The sequence below is a fragment of the Salvelinus sp. IW2-2015 genome, unplaced genomic scaffold, assembly GCF_002910315.2.
Source record: "Salvelinus sp. IW2-2015 unplaced genomic scaffold, ASM291031v2 Un_scaffold1755, whole genome shotgun sequence".
In the NCBI taxonomy this organism is placed as follows: domain Eukaryota; kingdom Metazoa; phylum Chordata; class Actinopteri; order Salmoniformes; family Salmonidae; genus Salvelinus; species Salvelinus sp. IW2-2015.
This window is the reverse complement of record NW_019943136.1, coordinates 53,545-74,940: the sequence shown is the minus strand read 5'-3', so window position 1 is coordinate 74,940 and position 21,396 is coordinate 53,545. Positions and strand designations below refer to the sequence as shown.

Here is a 21,396-nt window from a genome sequence, read left to right as displayed (position 1 = left end):
TTGGGGGCTCAGGTAAAGACCATCTGTTCACTGGTTGAGCCATTAAAACATGTTCAAAAATATTACTTTTTCTCTAAACCGATTTTTTGGTAATGTTTTTGAATGTTAAGCTATTGGGTTGTGAAGCCCCATCTTTTTTATATATAGAGAGAGAACTAGCTCATATCCTCTAGCTACAGACCATGACAGTGGAACATAAATATTTAAGTATCTAGCAGAACATGGGAATAACCACAGAACCACTGGTATGTCTTCATCTACAATACTTCATAATCCACTCAGGTTTTGCTGCGTGCGCACGCACGCACGCACACACACACACACACACACACACACACACACACAAACAGAGGGGGAGCTTTCAGCTAGTACCTCACTACCTGACCATCTGAGTGTCACTCACAGTGACGAGAGAGAGGTTGGAGAGAGAGGGGTTAGAGAGAGAGGAGAAAGGGTGAGGAGAGGGTGAGGGTGGAGAGGAGAGGAGAGAGGGTGTAGAGAGAGAGAGAGTTGAGAAGAGAGAGGGTGTAGAGAGAGCGGGTTGAGAAACAGCGTGAGGGATGGAGAGAGAGGAGAGGGCCGAGGGAGAGAGAGGTGAGAAACAGCGTGAGGGTGGGAGAGAGAGGAGAGGGGCGGAGGGAGGGAGAGGGTTGAGAAACAGCGTGAGGGTAGAGCGAGAGGAGAGAGAGGGTTGAGAAACAGCCGTGAGGGTGGAGAGAGAGGAGAGGGGCGGAGGGAGAGAGAGGGTTGAGAAACAGCGTGAGGGTAGAGAGAGAGGAGAGGGGCGGAGGGAGAGAGAGGGTTGAGAAACAGCGTGAGGGTGGAGAGAGAGAGGGAGGTTGTGATTCCCCTACAGAGAACCATGGCCGTGTTCTATATCCCCCTCTCCTGCTTTATCAAAATGTTTTAATATCCGCATCAATCTGGGTTAATCTCATCCTGTCACGGTGTCAGTAGATTGAGACAACTTCAACATGGAGATAATGATCTCCCATGGGGAGAGAGAGAGAGCAATTGGTAGAGAAAAAGGGACAGAGGGGCAAGAAAGTCCATCACAAAACTTTGCAAGCTACAAAAAAATCATGTTTTTGATTGCTCTAGCCCCCCTTGAACTCGTTATAAAGTACCACAGCCACATATTTCATTGAGTTTACAGCTGGTTTTCTCATCACACACACTTGCCTCTGACCTCGACTGTCTGCTTGATGTTGTTTGGTGGAACAGGAACAGGTTGTGGGCCATAATTAATTCCTTTTGCTTCTTTCCTGTCGCATATTCTTCGGAGTTAAATGTGAGGGTTATCTGAGGTGAAACAAGAGGAGAAGAGATAGAATTAAGCAGGCCAAAACTGTTCAGCTTACACAGAGTCCATTGCTTACAGATGTCTGATTTAGCACCTGATTAGATGTAAAGAAGGAAAATCAGAGGTATCTTAGCCCTAAATAACAATCGTTGTGCATTATGTTAGTAGTGGGTGTTGAGGACAGGCAGTTTCTGTTCCGGTCACTAGGTGGCAGCAGAGGGCCTCGGTCAATGCTGGTCTTACTGCTGTCAGGAGGTTAAAAACACCAAATGGAAAACCAAGTCAGCTGTGAAATGTGTACAGTACCAGTCAAAAGTTTGGACACACCTACTCATTCAAGGGTTTTTCTGTATTTTAGAATAATAGTGACGACATCAAAACTATGAAATAACACTAATGGAATCATGTAGTACCCCAAAAAAGTGTTAAACCAATCAAAATATATTTTATATTTGAGATTCTTCAAAGTAGCCACCCTTTGCCTTGATGACAGCTTTGCACACTCTTGGCATTCTCTCAACCTGCTTCATGAGGTAGTCACCTGGAATGCATTTCAATTAACAGATCTGCCTTGTTAAGTTACTTTGTGGAATTTCTTTCCTTAATGTGTTTGAGCAAATCCATGGTGTTGTGACAAGGTAAGGGTGGTATACAGACGATAGCCCTATTTGGTAAAAGACCAAGTCCATATTATGGCAAGAACAGCTCAAATAAGCAAAGAGAAAAGACAGTCCATCATTACTTTAAGACATGAAGGTCAGTCAATACGGAACATGATGGAGGGAGAGGAAGAGGAGGAAAGGGTGAATGGTAGAAGGACCCGAGCCGTTTTCAGAATCACTACAGGTCATACTCTGCTAGCGGAGCAGTGTAACTCGCCAGAACAAACCACTTCCTACACACTCAGATGGCCCATATATGCTACACACACATCTACCACGTCACACTAGACCGCTCTCCCGGGTCCTGTTCAGTTCCTGCATTGCATGATGGGAAAATTTGTGTATGTACAGTTGAAGTCAGAAGTTTAAATACACCTTAACCAAATACATTTATACTCAGTTTTTCACAATTCCTGAATTTTAATCCAAGTAAAAATTCCCTGTCTTAGGTCAGTTAGGATCACCACTTTATTTTAAGATTGTGAAATGTCAGAATAATAGCTTTTGTTTTTTCATCACATTTCCAGTGGGTCAGAAGTTTACATACACTCAATTAGTATTTGGTAGCATTGTCTTTAAATTGTTTAACTTGGGTCAAACGTTTTGGGTAGCCTTCCACAAGCTTCCCACAATAAGTTGGGTGAATTTTGGCCCATTCCTCCTGACAGAGCTGGTGTAACTGAGTCAGGTTTGTAGGCCTCCTTGCTCGCACACGCTTTTTAAGTTCTGCCTACACATTTTCTATGGGATTGAGGTCAGGACTTTGTGATGGCCACTCCAATACCTTGACTTTGTTGTCCTTAAGCCATTTTGCCACAACTTTGGAAGTATGCTTGGGGTCATTGTCCATTTGGAAGACCCATTTGCGACCAAGCTTTAACTTCCTGACTGATGTCTTGAGATGTTGCTTCAATATCTCCACATAATTGTCCTCCTCATGATGCCATCTATTTTGTGAAGTGCACCAGTCCCTCCTGCAGCAAAGCACCCCCACAACATGATGCTGCCACCTCCGTGCTTCTCGTTTGGGATGGTGTTCTTCGGCTTGCAAGCATCCCCCTTTTTCCTCCAAACATAACAATGGTCATTATGGCCAAACAGTTCTATTTTTGTTTCATCAGACTAGAGGACATTTCTCCAAAAAGTACAATCTTTGTCCCCATGTGCAGTTTGGCTTTTTTATGACGGTTTTTGAGCAGTGGCTTCTTCCTTGCTGAGTGGCCTTTCAGGAAATGTCGATATAGGACTCGTTTTACTGTGGATATAGATACTTTTGTACCTGCTTCCTCCAACATCTTCACAAGGTCCTTTGCTGTTGTTCTGGGATTGATTTGCACTTTTCGCACAAAAGTACGTTCATCTCTAGGAGACAGAATGCGTCTCCTTCCTGAGCGGTATGACGGCTGCGTGGTCCCATGGTGTATATACTTGCGTACTATTGTTCGTACAGATGAACGTGGTACCTTCAGGCGTTTGGAAATTGCTCCCAAGGATGAACCAGACTTGTGGAGGTCCACCATTTTTTTCTGAGGTCTTGGCTGATTTATTTTTATTTTCCCATGATGTCAAGCAAAGAGGCACTGAGTTTGAAGGTAGGCCTTGAAATACATCCACAGGTACACCTCCAATTAGGCTAATTGACATCATTTGAGTTATCATGAGCTTCTAAAGCCATGACATCATTTTCTGGAATTTTCCAAGCTGTTTATAGGCACAGTCAACTCAGTGTATGTAAACTTCTGACCCACTGGAATTGTGATAGTGAATTATAAGTGAAATAATCTGTCTGTAAACAATTGTTGGAAAAATTACTTGTGTCGTGCATAAAGTAGATGTCCTAACCGACTTGCCAAAACTATAGTTTGTTAACAAGATATTTGTGGAGTGGTTGAAAAACGAGTTTTAATGACTCCAACCTAAGTGTATGTAAACTTCCCACTTCAACTGCATGTATGTATGTGTAACTACTGATGTCTGGAAACTAATAATATGCATCATGGTAATGCCTAGATTTCCATACAGCGATAAGGCTGTGATGCAGTGATAAGGCTGCGATAAGGCTGTGATAAGGCTGTGATAAGGCTGTGATGCAGCGATAAGGCTGCGACAAGGCTGTGATAAGGCTGTGATAAGGCTGTGATAAGGCTGTGATGCAGCGATAAGGCAGCGATAAGGCTGTGATGCAGCGATAAGGCTGTGATGCAGCGATAAGGCTGTGATGCAGCGATAAGGCTGTGATGCTGCGATAAGGCTGTGATGCTGCGATTAGGCTGTGATGCTGCGATAAGGCTGCGATAAGGCTGTGATGCAGCGATAAGGCTGYGATAAGGCTGTGATGCAGCGATAAGGCTGCGATAAGGCTGTGATGCAGTGAAGAAAGGAAACCCATGACAAGGTGTAGGTAGGTATTATTTGTTTTAATCCTTAGAAACTGCAGCATTGGACAAGTTCTGAAGCGGTAAACCATGTTGTTGAACACCAGGATGATGGGGTCAGAACAAGACATTTCCCCCATGCGCACGCACGCACACTCACACTTTCTTACTAGTCACACACACAGTAGCAGTGCAAAGTACTGGAGCGGGAGATCAAACAGTAGAACACTGACACAGAGCCAGGCTAAGGAATTAAGGGGGACTCCATTCACAGCCTTTCCATATACAGCAAACTAAGAGGACATATTACTGACACCCACCCTCCCTCCCTCCCCATCTCCCAAACCACAACTGTCATTTTCTCATATATAGAAAATAGATAAATATATTCCTACAATACATTCTCTAGTTTAAGACTGATCAATATGAGCCTGTTGGTTCAATATATACCAAAAAGTCCATGCATCCACGATATACATACAGTACAATAAAGAGTCAACAAACGTCAATACAGTATCAAGATGGACATTACCTTCAGCAATTATATTTACTGTACCAGCACTTACAAACCTGTTGAGGGAGGGTTCCTCTGTGTGTGTGTGTGTGTGTGGCCCTTTTCAGCAGTCACCACCTCTGACCTGAGCCAGGAAAACGAAGGTGCCGGGAGTCTGTGACTATTGGGCCAAATAACTGCCACTCCAGCCTGTAGTCAAGGAAACAGACACTAGGGCAAGGAGTAGGGTTCCCCAGTGTGAAGGGTAAACAGTCACCCAACAAACAGCTATTCTGACTCTAGTCTACTGACATCATTGACGCTCAAGGTAATGTGTCAGCCTATTAATAATGAAAATATAAAAATGCCCTAATACTAAGCAATAGAGATACAAATTCACTATAATTATATTGGACTTAAAATCTAAAATTACCATTATCATAATAAATCAACAACAATCATTATATTTTCATTAAAATAAGCAGGCTCAATGTAAGCTTCCTTGACCGGTGGTTGCTTTGTCTGTGCCATAATGAAAAGGGGCCACTGTATGGTAAAAATAATGTGGGGGAAATCTATCAATATCATGTTGTAAAAGGCAACAAAAATTAAATAAATTGTGAGTGAACGGTAAGCTTAATGAACAAGCTATCAGGGGTCTGCAGAAGCACCAAGTCAATTTGTCCTTCAGGCTGAGAGTGAGCAGGAGAGAAAGAACGAGGAGGGAGAGAGAGAGGGGGGGGGTAAGAGAGAATGAGAGACAGAAACAGAAAACAAGAGAGAATGAGAGAAAGTGGAAAGAAATCCAAGATGGCCGAGTGTTGGCACAGTGGCTGCCACCGTTGCTAGGTGACGAACTGAGGGTACACAAGAACCACCTTTGCGGTTGCTTCTCATTATGAACAGAGTGACCCCCCTTAAGGTACCGCAGGGAGGGAGGGGGGGGTAATGTATCCTAACCACATTTTAAAGTCTTTGTTTCCCAAAATCTATCTAATCTAAATCCCACTGAGCTAGACTACTATCTATATTAAATCAGGAAAGCCCAACCTCCTCAAGTTGTTTGTAAATGTTGGCACAGCACGGAGAAGATCTAAAATATTCACATTTCAGCAAACGAAGCAGAACAAACAAACTTAACCTATTGAACTGTAACATCTCCCCCCCCCCCCCCATGTTCACAGTTTTTATTTTTCCATGTCTTGTTAAGCCAAGAGGATGCACCCTAAAAAGCCACAGGCAATGACAATAAGGAATTGGCAATATGACGATTTTTTTTTTCTCACACCACAGTCCCGCAGAGAAGGGGGCGTACAGTCAGAGGAGCATCTACAGTGCTCTAAGGGTAACACCTTCAGGTATAGACACACACACTACAATATTAACATCTCAGTTGTTACAGTTTGAAGGTGGTACAGCAGTTGTCCATTTTATCATAGAACTTAACCAACATTGGCTGTGACCTGAAATGTCCACTTTATAAAAAGAAAAACATTTAAAATAATAAATGGCATGAAGACATTAAATTAAAATGTACAAATTAGTCAGCGAACACCAAATGCATGAAATCTTCCACAGCATTAATTTCTAATTTCAAACATTAAATATTCAACCACTTAAATACCCAAACTCAATTTTCATCAACTGGCCTAAAAATGTTGAAGGAAATGGCATCTAGAGCACCTGGTCAAGATGTAGGCTTACGGTTAAATACGCCGGTGTGCCAGATCAAACCGCTAAACGGACTCTACTTGGATCCTTTCTGTCCTTCATTGATTCTACTTGATGAAATGTCTGATTTAGCGCTAACGCGTCACGTTTAATGTGACGCGTTAGCGATCTTCACGGTCAAATTCAACGGTTTACTTAGGGTTTGATTTCATCTAGTAAAGCTATCGGGCTCCATCCTGGACTGGAAGACTGGGGACTAAACCATAGGTCCCAACACATCCTCCCTATAAGGCCTCAAAAGGGAATCCTCACAGACTTCCTCTCTGGGTGCAGCTTTAGAGGTGCATGGTTTGGAACAAGGCCATAGACCCGGCTTAGGAACAGAGGGGACTAACTGAGAATTGGATAAAGAATTAGGATGGTCAAGTACATAATACCAAGACATGATCTTTGGATCTTGAATCTCTCCTTCTCGCTTACTGACGATCGGAAAGGCCAACATGTAACAGGGATTCTTACACTAAAGACCGCAACTCTTTATGAGACCAAGGCCCGTATTCACAATGCATCTAGGATCAGTTTTACCTTTCAGATCATAACGAATAAGACAGTAAGGACCTGTTCCTAGATCAGCACTCGTACTCTGAGACACCCTGTGAATATAGGCCCTGGAATGTCCAGAACTGAGAACTTCGACCAAAATTCTAAATCAATTTTACAGTTCCAGGTTTCATTGAATAGGCGAAGGCATCCCACTTGGCACAGATGTCAATTCAATGTTGGTTCAACGTGTGGAAACAACGTTGATTCAACCAGTGTGTGCCCAATGGGGTGACTGACTGGACAGATGATAACTGTTGAATAGCTACAAAGTGAGCTTGTTGAGCCCTAACAAGGCGTGCTTGTTGAGCCCTAACAAGGTGTGCTTGTTGAGCCCTAACAAAGTGTGCTTGTAGAGCCCTAACAAAGCGTGCTTGTAGAGCCCTAACAAAGCGTGCTTGTTGAGCCCTAACAAAGCGTGCTTGTTGAGCCCTAACAAAGCGTGCTTGTTGAGCCCTAACAAAGCGTGCTTGTTGAGCCCTAAGGGAAGTTGATAACATTTTTGAAAATGTCTGCACCTATCAAAAATGGAATACAAATGAGGACCACGTTTCAAAAAGGTTTCTATACTCCAACCAAAATAGTCGTTTTCCAGTAGTCATTTTCTTCAGAGATCCCACAGACAGGACCAACGCACGTAGGAGCTGAACGCTCAAAGGCCTCTCTCACCTCACCTGTCTCCCACTAACTAGACACCCCCCGTACGGATCAGTCCAAAACACAAAATGAATACTTTTATACTGAACAGTGTGTTCATCAAAACATGTTCCAGTCTTTTCGCACAGCAGTTTTAAAAAAAACAAATAAAATACAAAACAGTACATTTATATCATGACTCATTTTAAACAATTCACTTTTTTGTTTTATACAAGACTATAGACATGTAGGCGTATGCAGACTGACGTAGCATACTCAACATTGAGAAAACAATGAGATAGCGCTTGAATAAAATACAAGAATCCAACGTTTTGGCTTGTAGGTCAATATGTGCTACTACCATTCTCTCCTGTAACCTGTGTGGATAGTGATGAGTACATGACCATCAGTGCTCTTCTCTCAACAAAAAAAACCGAATTAACCCATGTTCTTCAGTTAGTAGCACGAAGTTACATATTCACAGAAACTAGTAGCCAAGCAGAGTGTTCCTAGTGGGAGACTTAAAGGGTGTTTATCTGGAGGCTTGATGCATGCTCGTGTCCCATCCATGCACTAACCCAGAGGTTTAGTACTGATTGTTTTACCCTACGTTGTCGCTATTGTGTAAGAAGCTTTAGCGCATGCAAATGCTAACCTAGCTGGCTAGCTAAGCAACGGGAATGACCTTGAGATTAGAAAAAAACACTTGGCTTTACTCACAGCATAGCACGGGATTGAGTCGCCATCCACAGATTGTGTGTCTGTCTATTGCATAAGGACGTTACTACAAAAACGAGAAGCAGGCAAAAAGGGTATTCCCTTGATTCAGGCAGGATGACATAATTCCACGAGCCTGCAGCTCTGGCAGGATTTATTGCACACTTTACCAGAGGGGGGAACCTTACTAAAAGCCCTACCAGCCAAACTATAGATTTTGCAGGCGTTTTTTTGCGCTGGTTTCACACTCATACACAGCACACATACACTGAGACAGGGACTGAACCATTCAAGCSCCCTGTGGTTTAAACATTCACCTCTCTAGAGGTACAATAAAACCCCTCTGTTGACCCGAGTCTAGCATCCATAGAAACGGCTTCCCTTTCTCAGACCCACAGTGTGAGGCTTATTCATCCAGGAAAGAGGACAAAGAGATAGGAGTGTTCATCACTGTTCACATCATTTTGGGGACAAGCGAAACAGGACCCTTATCCCCTATTGGTCAGACAGCCAGCCAATGAGGGCACTCTCTCACCCCCAGTCTCTAGCACCAGTCGGCCATTTTGGTGCCAGTGCTAGCAGTAGAGTGACATCCTGCTGCGCCGCATGGCCTCGCTGATCAGGTAGGCCGGGCTCACCTCGGGCTCCTCTTTCATCACCTCAATGTTCTGCCATTCGCCGCACTGGTTGGACTTCTTAATGGTGTCCACCACGCACAGTGCATACAGGCAGTCCTCGAAGGTGGCCGCCATAGTCAGCGGCCTTCCATCCCATGTGCGCCGGTCATCCTGGTCCTCGAAAGCCTGCCGCACCGCCTGTACCATGCAAATAGTTCCTGTCAGGTAGGGCGAGGGGATGTCGCTGAAAGCTTTCTCCGGTAGGGAGGCCTTCTCCAGAGGGGTGCTGTCCTTCAGAAGTAGCTCTGGCCCTCCATCCATGGTGTTCTTCTGGCCGTACAGGTCCGTGCCGCTGACTGTCAGCCGGCCCACCGTGCCTACCACGATCACCTCCTGGCGGAAGTCCCCGGGCATGTTGAAGTTGAGCGTGACTGTGCAGCAGGCGCCGCCCTCCAGCACCATCTGGAAGGTGCAGAAGTCATCGCTGGTGATCTGGCGGATGCCACAGATGTGCGCCGTCTGCTTGACGAACGTCTTGAGGAAGCCGTGCACTTTGGCCGCCCGCTGGCCCGTCAGGAAGGTGAGCAGGTCGATGATGTAGGTACCCACCGAGTGCAGCCCCCCACCGCCCATCAGGTCGTCACAGCTCCAGTTGTACTTCTTACCCAACAGGCTGCTGCTGTGGACCTGGGCCTCGCAGACCAGCAGCTCCCCCACGTAGCCCTCCTCCACTAGCTCCTTCATCCGTACGAAGGCGGGCAGGAAGCGCAGCACGTTACCCATGATGCTCAGTAGTTTGGGGTAGTACTGGGCGGCCGACATCATGCGGAAGGCATCAAGTGGGGTGGCGGTGCGGTCGCAGATCACGTTCTTACCAATACCTGCGGTAGGGGAAAGAGGGAGGGGAGTGGAGAGAGATAGAGGCCAGTGTTACTCACATGCAGACATAATATCCTCCTCTCCATGAAAACATCCCTTGGAGACAATGAATCAATGCAAAAAATAGCTGACACAAATATTTCAACATAGCTTCCCCAAAACTATTTTAAACCATTAGGTCAACAAGGGAATCTGATAATGAAACATGAAAACACATTCTAGAAGCTTTGTCAATACTGTTGTTGTCGTTGAGAGGAAAGAGTCTCTCTGTTTGACATGAGTGTGCAGATAGAGTTGACTTTAGACTGCTGTGGGGAGCAAAGGGATGAGGAGACGGGAGAAAAAGGAGAGTGTGAGAGTCAACGCACATTGAAGAGACCTCATTAAGCTCGTTCCTTTACTTCCACTACTTACTAAATCCCCAGTGGTGCTCTGCTCACAGCCTCATTACAGATATCTATGAGGAGTGGTGCTCTGCTCACATAGCCTCATTACAGATATCTATGAGGATGGGTTTTTTTGCTCACAGTCATTAAAGATATCTATGAGGATGGTGCTCTGCTCACAGAGCCTCATTACAGATATCTATGAGGAATGGTGCTCTGCTCACAGAGCCTCATTCAGATATCTATGAGGAATGGTGCTCTGTCACAGAGCCTCATTACAGATATCTATGAGGAATGGTGCTTGCTCACAGAGCCTCATTACAGATATCTATGAGGATGGTGCTCTGCTCACAGAGCCTCATTACAGATATCTATGAGGAGTGGTGCTCTGCTCACAGCCTCATTACAGATATCTATGAGGAGTGGTGCTCTGCTCACAAGCTCATTACAGATATTTATGAGGAATGGTGCTCTGCTCACATAGTCTCATTACAGATATCTATGAGGAGTGGTGCTCTGCTCACATAGCTCATTACAGATATCTATGAGGAGTGGTGTCTGCTCACAGCCTCATTACAGATATCTATGAGGAGTGGTGCTCTGCTCCAGCCTCATTCAGATATCTATGAGGAGTGGTGCTCTGCTCACATAGCCTCATTAAAGATATCTATGAGGAGTGGTGCTCTGCTCACAGCCTCATTACAGATATTTATGAGGAGTGGTGCTCTGCTCACAGCCTCATTACAGATATCTATGAGGAATGGTGCTCTGCTCACAGAGCTCATTACAGATATCTATGAGGAATGGTGTCTTGCTCACAGAGCCTCATTACAGATATTCTATGAGGAGTGGTGCTCTGCTCACAGAGCCTCATTACAGATATCTATGGAGGAATGGTGCTCTGCTCATAGAGCCTCATTACAGATATCTATGAGGAGTGTGCTCTGCTCACATGCCTCATTACAGATATCTATGGAGGAATGGTGCTCTGCTCATAGAGCCTCATTACAGATACTTATGAGGGTGGTGCTCTGCTCACATAGCCTCATTACAGATATCTATGAGGAATGGTGCTCTGCTCACAGAGCCTCATTACAGATATCTATGGAGGATGGTACTCTGCTCACATAGCCTCTTACAGATATCTATGAGGAGTGGTTCTCTGCTCAAGGCCTCATTACAGATATCTATGAGGAATGGTGCTCTGCTCACAGAGCCTCATTACAGATATCTATGAGGAATGGTGCTCTGCTCACAGAGCTCATTACAGATATTTATGAGGAATGGTGCTCTGCTCACATAGTCTCATTACAGATATCTATGAGGAATGGTGCTCTGCTCAATAGTCTCATTACAGATATCTATGAGGAATGGTGCTCTGCTCACATAGTCTCATTAAGATATCTATGAGGAATGGTGCTCTGCTCACAAGCCTCATTACAGATATCTATGAGGAATGGTGCTCTGCTCACAAGCCTCATTACAGATATCTATGAGGAATGGTGCTCTGCTCACATAGCCTCATTACAGATATCTATGAGGAATGGTGCTCTGCTCACAGAGCCTCATTACAGATATCTATGAGGAGTGGTGCTCTGCTCACATAGCCTCATTACAGAGATCTCTGAGGAATGAAACTGCTGCAGAAAATAGCCTCTATGACACATCTAACAGCAGAGCAGAGAGAGAGGCTATTCACATACTGCCCTGGCCGTGCCACTAGAAAGGCTAAAACAATTAACATAGAGCCGCTAATAGCTCACTTCACCATTAAGCTCATTACCCTGAGACGAGCAGTTACCCTCTTCATAGCGCTGAGTGACTTTCAGAAACATAATGGATACTAAACATCCACGAAAATAAAAGGCAGTGGGGCGGCCAATCAAAAGACGCTATACTAAGTACCTCCCAGTGCTAACAGAGTATTGATACCTCCCCCCTACACCACGGGATTCCTGGCCAGCCAGCCCTCTGTGAACCCTCAATGCCCGCTGTAATTACCCCAGTCGCATAGATGAACAGCGGGGGTGGGAAAACACCCACCCCCCATTCCTCTTCTACATCAACCTCCCCCCACACCCTATCTAGAGGTGTCAATCTCTTCCTAAATAGCACCCAAACTCATGGGAAGAACAAGCGGGCATCTCCTAGAGACATTTTGGAATTCAAAATTTCCCAGCTAATCTCCCATTAGCTCCGAAAGGCAAGATCCAGCCAGGCCAGGAAATGGATCACCATGACCCAGTTCTGTGGTGCCACAGGAAAAACCTTCCCCTTCTGACGAAGGCACAGAGGCTGGCTACAGTGTCCCCCCATCGAGGAGGCCTGGCCCTGGGTCTTCCCCGCTGCGAAAAGTTTATTTCTTATGCCACATTTTTGGCAGTTTTACTGCAAACAGTATGCATGTTTTGGAATATTTTTATTCTGTACAGGCTTCCTTCTTTTCACTCTGTCATTTAGGTTAGTCGTGTAGATTAACTACAATGTTGTTGATCCATCCTCAGCTTTCTCCTATCACAGCCATTAAACTCTTAACTGTTTTAAAATCACCATTGGCCTCATTGTGAAATCCCTCAGCTGTTTCCTTCCTCTCCGGCAACTGAGTATCGAAGGACACTTTTAGCTTTGTAGTGACTGGGTGTATTGACACACCATCCAAAGTGTAATGAATAACTTCACCATGCTCAAAAGGATATTCAATGTTAGATTTTTTGTTTATCTACCGATATGTGCCCTTCATTGCGAGGCATTGGAAAGCTTCCCTGGTCTTTGTGGTTGAATCTGTGTTTGAAATTCACTGCTCGACCTTACAGATAATTGTATGTGTGAGGTATAGAGATGAGGTAGTCATTCAAAATCATGTTAAACACTATTATTGCACACAGAGTGAGTCCATGCAACTTATTATGTGGCTTGTTAAGCACATTTTTACTCCTGAATGTATTTAGGCTTGCCATAACAAAGGGGTTAAATACTTATTGACTCAAGACATTTAACATTTTCATTGGGATTTCATTTCTAAAAACAACATTCCACTTTGACATTATGGGGTATTGTGTTTAGCAGTGACACAACATCTCAATGAAATCCATTTTAAATTCAGGCTGTAAAAAAAGGGAAAAGTTATGGGGTGTGAATACTTTCTGAAGGCACTGTAGCTTATGAAGGTCAGACTGATGAGTCATCAGCCAAGCTCAGCCATACCTGAGGGGGAGAGGGGGAGTGTGTATATGAGAGGAAAGAAGGAAAGGAAGTGAGATTGAGTCAATCAATGTATTTTATAAAGTCCTTTTCACATCAGCAGTCACAAAGTGCTTTACCAGATACCCAGCCTGAAACCCCAAAGAGAAAGCAATGCAGAAGCACAGTGGCTAGGAAACACTCCCTAGAAAGGCAGCAACCTAGGAAAAAACCTAGAGGAACCAGGGGTGGACAGTCCTCTTCTGGTTGTGCCGGGTGGGACATTGAGTGTGAGGAAGAGAATGTGCGGAGGACATGAGAGTGAAAGAGGTGCACATGTGAGTGAGACAGAGAGCTGATGTGGTAACGGGAAAGCAAAGCAAGAAAAGTAAAGAGAGAAAGAGCGAAAAGGGAGACTGAAGGACAGAGGCTACTCCAGGTAGAATGGAGGAGAGCTTATTCCAGTAGGAGGACTGCGGAACACACACTTCCTGGAGTTGTCCGTAGTTTGCTAGCTGCTAGTGAAATCTCCATACAGGGACGCAGTGCTAACGGTGTCAGCCAGCGCTAGCCAGGATGAAGAGTTAACATACAGAGTCACTACATGCTAACCGTGTTAGCCAGCGCTAGCCAGGGTGAAATGTTCCAAGTAGAAATAAGGTGAGGCACTGCTAACCGTGTTAGCCAGCACTAGTCAGGGTGAAGTGTTCCAAGTAGAAATAAGGTGAGGCACTGCTAACCGTGTTAGCCAGCACTAGCCAGGGTGAAGTATTCCAAGTAGCAATACAGGGAGGCACTGCTAACCGTGTTAGCCAGCACTAGCCAGGGTGAAGTATTCCAAGTAGCAATACAGGGAGGCACTGCTAACCATGTTAGCTAGCGCTAGCCAGGGTGAAGCACTGCTAACCGTGTTAGCCAGCACTAGCCAGCGTGAAGTATTTCAAGTAGCAATACAGGGGGGCACTGCTAACCGTGTTAGCTAGCGCTAGCCAGGGTGAAGCATTCCAAGTAGAAATACAGGGAGGAAATGCTAACTGTGTTAGCTAGCGCTAGCCAGGGTGAAGTGTCTACGCCCCAGCGGGAGAACAGTAATGGAGTAGAAAAACCCTTAGGCATCGCAGCACAGCCCCTAACCATCAATAATCAATGCTAAGCGCCAGGAGTACAGTAGTTCAAAGACCCCTCTAGCGGTACCTGACAAAGTGGTGAAGCTCACCTGGTAGTGGGTAGATCCCACCCTTCTGAGTGTGGGTGACACCAGATTGGCATTCCAGAGAGGAGACCTGACACAGTTCTTATAGCCTTTAGCCGTACCCTTATCCTACTCCTCCTCTGTTCCTCTAGAGGTTAACCCAGGCCCTGTGTGTCAACAGGCGCTCTCATTTGTGGACTTCTGTAACCGGAAAAGCCTTGGGTTCATGCATATGAACATCAGAATCCTCCTCCCTAAGTTTGCTTTATTCACTGCTTTAGCACACTCCGCCAACCCTGATGTCCTAGCTGTGTCTGAATCCTAGCTTAGGAAGGCCACCAAAAATTCTGAAATTTCCATCCCCAATTACAACATTTTCCATCAAGATAGAACTGCTAAAGGGGGCGGAGTTGCAATCTACTGTAAAGATAGCCTGCAGAGTTCTGTCCTCCTATCCAGGTCCATTCCCAAACAGTTCGAGCTACTACTTTTAAAAATCCATCTCTCTAGAAATAAGTCCCACTGTTGCCGCTTGTTATAGACCTCCCTCAGCTCCCAGCTGTGCCCTGGACACCATAGGTGAATTGATTGCCCCCCATCTATCATCAGAGTTCGTACTGTTAGGTGACCTAAACTGGGATATACTTAACACCCGGCCGTCCTACAATCTAAACTAGATGCCCTCAATCTCACACAAATTATCAAGGAACCTACCAGGTACAACCCCAAATCTGTAAACATGGTGTCATGACGTTGGCCTGTTGGTGAGGTTTATGACCCCCATAAATACCTTTCCCCCTTTCCTCTCTCTCTCTCTCTACAGAGTGACTATTGGAAAGCCAGATGTTAACATAGAGAGAGTCTGGTGAACAGAACCATATTTCGGTAATCCAACCAGCTGAAAATATGCGTTGGTACTTGAAGAATATGATATTAGATCAGTTGTCATCTGAGACATTATTACTGATGATAGGACGACATAAACTGTATCTTGGAAAGTATACACATTCTAGTTATCAGATTCACATGGTATTGTTGTGCAATTTAAATCTTGAAATATGAAACTATTTGTGAAAAGATTAAATGTAATTTTAGCTTCTAAATGAGAATTGTTTCCATAAGGTAAACTCTGTTCACTCAGTGGCCCCGCCCAAGTGAACAGCCATTGGTTGTGAACTATGAAACACGCCCTTCTCTCCACCACTATATAAGCACATTACAAAAATGTAACATTTGTGTTCTCGAGGACGTGAGGATAACGGTCCAGACGTTAAAAGGGCTAATATCAACTACAGAACTAAGCCAACTTCAGCGTGAGCTCAAAATATGGCAACTTGGTATGAACTTTGAACTCTTATTCACTAAAGAAGTGATACCTCCTAGCCGTTGAGTTATCAGCAGCAGCTGTAAACGTAGGCTAGGAAAGGACAGACAAAGTATCTCTTCTAAAACACAACGACGGTACTAAAACGTATCCACTCTACCACCAGACATTCTTCCGAGGACAAGAGATCCCTGCTGGGCAACCCGGCCTTCCATCTACGACCAACCTATTGAAAGCGCAGCTCAGAGTAAATATTTCTTGCATTTACCTTTTCCAAATGGCCGGTTATTTAGAATGCATAAGATTCTGTATTTACGATAGCATAGCTTCACAAGGTCCGATCAGAGACCCTTATCCCTTTGTTCCTCAGTCTTCCTGCGCTTTCATTCAAACCCAACCCCCTTTCTTTGTGTAACCAGCCGTCATATCGGTTCCATCCACCAGGGACGTTTTCTTTTATGACATAATTAGTAATCAATGTATGATCCATCCTGTGTATATGTAATAATGTGTGATTATTTAGGTATTTAGTAAATACACAATTAAACCAAATTTTGTACTGCTGATTCAACTTGTTAGCCAGGGTTCGTGAAGATAACCAAGAATTCTACGACGTTCAGATGAGACTGAATAAGGTGACGATAAATAATTGACTACTATTGAGGTAAAAGATTACCAGGTCTTTAAGACTTTATTCGGAAGATAACAGCTCTATAAACATTATTGCAAGGTGCCCCAACTTTCTAGTTAATTACATTTACATGATTAGTTTAATCAGGTAATATTAATTACAGAGAAATTATTTTATAAAATAGCATGTCATATCACTTAATCCAGCATAGCAAAGACACGACAATGGGCACCGTCATAGATATCATCCTGACCAACTTGCCCTCTAAATACACCTCTGCTGTTTTCAACCAGGATCTCAGCGAACACTGCCTCATTGCCTGCGTCCGTTATGGGTCCGCGGTCAAACGACCACCCCTTATCACTGTCAAACGCTCCCTAAAACACTTCAGCGAGCAGGCCTTTCTAATCAACCTGGCCCGGGTATCCTGGAAGATATTGACCTCACCCGTCAGTAGAGGATGCCTGGTTGTTCTTCAAAAGTGCCATCCTCACCATCTTAAATAAACATGACCCTTTCAAAAAATGTAGAACTAAGAACAGATACAGCCCTTGGTTCACTCCAGACTTGACTGCCCTTGACCAGCACAAAAACATCCTGTGGCGCACTGCACTAGCTTCGAATAGTCCCCGCGATATGCAACTTTTCAGGGAAGTCAGGAACCAATATACACAGTCAGTTAGGAAAGCAAAGGCTAGCTTTTTCAAACAGAAATTTGCATCCTGCAGCACTAACTCCAAAAAGTTTGGGACACTAAAGTCCATGGAGAATAAGAGCACCTCCTCTCAGCTGCCCACTGCACTGAGGCTAGGAAACACTGTCACCACCGATAAATCCACGATAATCGATCATTTCTCTACAGCTATCCACGCTTTCCATCTGGCTACCCCAACCCCGGCCAACAGCTCTGCACCCCCCGCAGCAACTGGCCCAAGCCCACCCCCACTTCTCCTTCACCCAAATCCAGACAGCTGATGTCCTGAAAGAGCTGCAGAATCTGGATCCCTACAAATCAGCTGGGCTAGACAATCTGGACCCTCTCTTCCTAAAATTATCCACCGTCATTGTCGCAACCCCTATTACTAGTCTATTCAACCTCTCTTTCGTATCATCTGAGATTCTTAAAGATTGGAAAGCGGCCGCGGTCATACCCCTCTTCAAAGGGGAAGACACTCTAGACCTAAACTGTTACAGACCTATATCCATCCTGCCCTGCCTTCCTAAAGTCTTCGAAAGCCAAGTGAACAAACAGATCATCGACCATCTCGAATCCCACCGTACCTTCTCCGCTATGCAATCCGGTTTCCGAGCTGGTCACGGGTGCACCTCAGCCACGCTCAAGGTCCTAATCGATATCATAACTACCATTGATAAAAACAGTACTGTGTGGCCATCTTCATCAACCTGGCCAAGGCTTTCGACTCTGTCAATCACTGTACTCAACAGCCTTGGTTTCTCAAATGACTGCCTCGCCTGGTTCACTAACTACTTCTCAGATAGAGAGCAGTGTCAAATCGGAGGGCCTGTTGTCCGGACCTCTGGCAGTCTCTATGGGGGTGCCACAGGGTTCAATTCTCAGGCCGACTCTTTTCCCTGTATAAATCAATGATGTCGCTCTTGCTGCGGGTCATTCTTTGATCCATCTCTACACAGACGACACCATTCTCTATTCATCTGGCCCTTCTTTGGACACTGTGTTAACAAACCTCCAAATGAGCTTCAATGCCATACAACACTCCTTCCGTAGCCTCCAACTGCTCTTAAACGCTAGTAAAACTGAATGCATGCTCTTCAACCGATCAATGCCCGCACCCGCCCGCCTGCCTGTTTCGCTAGCACAGACTGGAATATGTTCTGGGATTCATCCGATTGTCATTGAGGAGTTTACCACATCAGTCACCTGCTTCATTAATAAGTTCATCGACAACTTTGTCCCCACATTGACCATACAAGCATATCCCAACCAGAAGCCATGGATTACAGGCAACATCCGCACTGAGCTAAAAGCTAGAGCTGCCGCTTTCAAGGAGCCGGACACTAATCAGGACGCTTATAAGAAATTCTGCTACACCCTCCTACGAACCATCAAACAGGCAAAGCTTCAATACAGGACTAAGATCAAATCCTTCTACACTGGCTGTGATGCTCGTCGAATGTGGCAGGGCTTGCAAACTCACGGATTACAAAGGGTAACCCAGCCGTGTGCTGCCCAGTGTCGCGAGCCTACCAGATGAGCTAAATGCCTTCAATGCTCGCTTCGAGGCAAGCAACACTGAACCATGTGTGAGAGCAGCAGCTGTTCCTGGACGACTTTGTGATCATGCTCTCCATAGCCGATGAAAGACCTTTAAACAGGTTAACATTCATAAGGCAACAGAAACAGACGGGTTACCAGGACATGTACTCAGAGCATGCGCTGACCAGCTGGCAAATGTCTTCACTGACATTTTCAACCTTTCCTTGACCCAGTCTGTAATACCAACATGTTTCAAGCAGACCACCATAGTCCCTGTGCCAAAGAACGCCAAGGCAAACCTGTCTAAATGACTACCGCCCCGTAGCACTCACATCTGTAGCCATRGAACGCTTTGAAAGACTGATCATGGCTCACCTCAACACTATCATCTCAAACACCATTTCCCACCTGGACAAAAAGAACACCTACGTGAGAATGCTGTTCATTAACTACAGTTCAGCGTTCAACACCATAGTGCGCTCCAAGCTTAGCACTAAGCTAGGGACCCTGGGATTAAACACCTCCCTCTGCAACTGGATCCTGGACTTGCTGACAGGCCGCCCCCAGGTAGTGAGGGTAGGTAACAACATATCCGCCACGCTGACCCTCAACATGCGGGCACCTCAGTGGTGTGTACTTAGTCCCGTCCTGTACTCCCTGTTCACCCACGACTGCGTGGCCGCGCACAACTCCAACACCATCATTCCGTTTGCAGACGACACAACGGTGGTAGGCCTGATCACCGACAACGATGAGACAACCTACAGGGAGGTCAGAGACCTGGCAGTGTGGTGCCAGGACAACAATCTCTCCCTCAACGTCAGCAAGACAAAGGAGCCGATCGTGAACTACAGGAAATGGAGGGCAGAGAAACGGAGGGCCAATTCACATCGACAGGGCTGTAGTGAAGCAGGTCAAGAGCTTCATGTTCATCGGTGTCCACATCACTAAAGGATCTATCATGGTCCACACACACCAACACAGTCATGAAGAGGGCACGACAATGCTCCCCCCCCTCCTCAGGAGGCGGAAAATATTTGCCATGGGCCATCAGATCCTCCAAAAGTTCTACAGCTGCACCATTTTCAAACAGTTGCCAAAATGCAATTGTTGGAAAACACCAGTCTAAACAGCACACCTGATAGCAGTTCCATATGTGATAGAGATGAAAGTCTCTGTTAGAAACTTAGAAAGAGACACAAAAACTAGGATGGGTTGATAATATGACTAGGATTGTGCATTTGGCTTCTGGACAATGAAAGAAAGTTGATTTGAAAACAAATAGAACAGGAGAGAGATGACATAGTGGTGGGCTCAATAGGGAAGTCAATGGAAATAAATGTGCCAAAAATTTTATAATCAATCCTGTCTATACATAAAGAAATAAAATCATTCAAAAAACGTTTTTTACATTGACACCCCCCACACTTGTTTTTACACTGCTAATACTCACTGTTTATTATCTATGCATAGTCACTTCACCCCTACCTACATGTACAAATTACCTCGACTAACTTGTACCTCCGCACATTGACTTGGTACCGGTACCCCCTGTATATAGCCTCCACATTGACTTGGTACCGGTACCCCCTGTATATAGCCTCCACATTGACTGTGTACCGGTACCCCCTGTATATAGCCTCCACATTGACTTGGTACGTTATGGCTGCCTGGCCCTCTCTGTGTATCTGGTGCTGTGTGAGGATGGTATGCCTGCCCTGGCCCCTCTGTGTATCTGGTGCTGTGTGAGGATGGGATGGTATGCCTGCCCTGGCCCCTGTGTATCTGGTGCTGTGTGAGGATGGGGCGGTATGCTGCCCTGGCCCCTCTGTGTATCTGGTGCTGTGTGAGGATGGGGCGGTATGCCTGCTCTGGCCCCTCTGTGGATCTGGTGCTGTTATGAGGATGGGGCGGTATGCCTGCCTCTGGCCCCTCTGTGTATCTGGTGCTGTGTGAGGATGGGATGGGATGGTATGCCTGCCTGGCCCCTCTGTGTATCTGGTGCTGTGTGAGGATGGTATGCCTGCCCTGCCCCCTCTGTGTATCTGGTGCTGTGTGAGGATGGGGCGGTATGCCTGCCCTGGCCCCTCTGTGTATCTGGTGCTGTGTGAGGATGGGCGGTATGCCTGCTCTGGCCCCTCTGTGTCTGGTGCTGTGTGAGGATGGTATGCCTGCCCTGGCCCCTCTGTGTATCTGGTGCTGTGTGAGGATGGGGCGGTATGCCTGCCCTGGCCCCTCTGTGTATTGGTGCTGTGTGAGGATGGTATGCCTGCCCTGGCCCCTCTGTGTATCTGGTGCTGTGTGAGGATGGTATGCCTGCCTGGCCCCTCTTTGTATTGGTGCTGTGTGAGGATGGTATGCCTGCCCTGGCCCCTTGTGTATCTGGTGCTGGTATGAGGATGGTATGGGGCGGTATGCCTGCCCTGGCCCTCTTGTGTATCTGGTGCTGTGTGAGGATGGGCGGTATGCCTGCCCTGGCCCCTGGCATGATATG

General features: G+C 45.7%; 1 protein-coding gene across 1 annotated transcript in view; it reads right to left on the bottom strand.

Moving 5' to 3' along the window:
- Positions 1 to 4,363: 4,363 nt before the first annotated feature.
- Positions 4,364 to 21,396, bottom strand: part of LOC112071877 (glucose-fructose oxidoreductase domain-containing protein 1-like) — a 32,929-nt gene continuing 15,896 nt past the window's right edge. Inside the window, exon 3 of the mRNA XM_024139309.2 lies at positions 4,364 to 9,955. Within this exon, the coding sequence (XP_023995077.1) occupies positions 9,033 to 9,955 (923 nt within the window). The 3' untranslated portion in view covers positions 4,364 to 9,032. The remainder of the gene's footprint in view (positions 9,956 to 21,396) is intronic.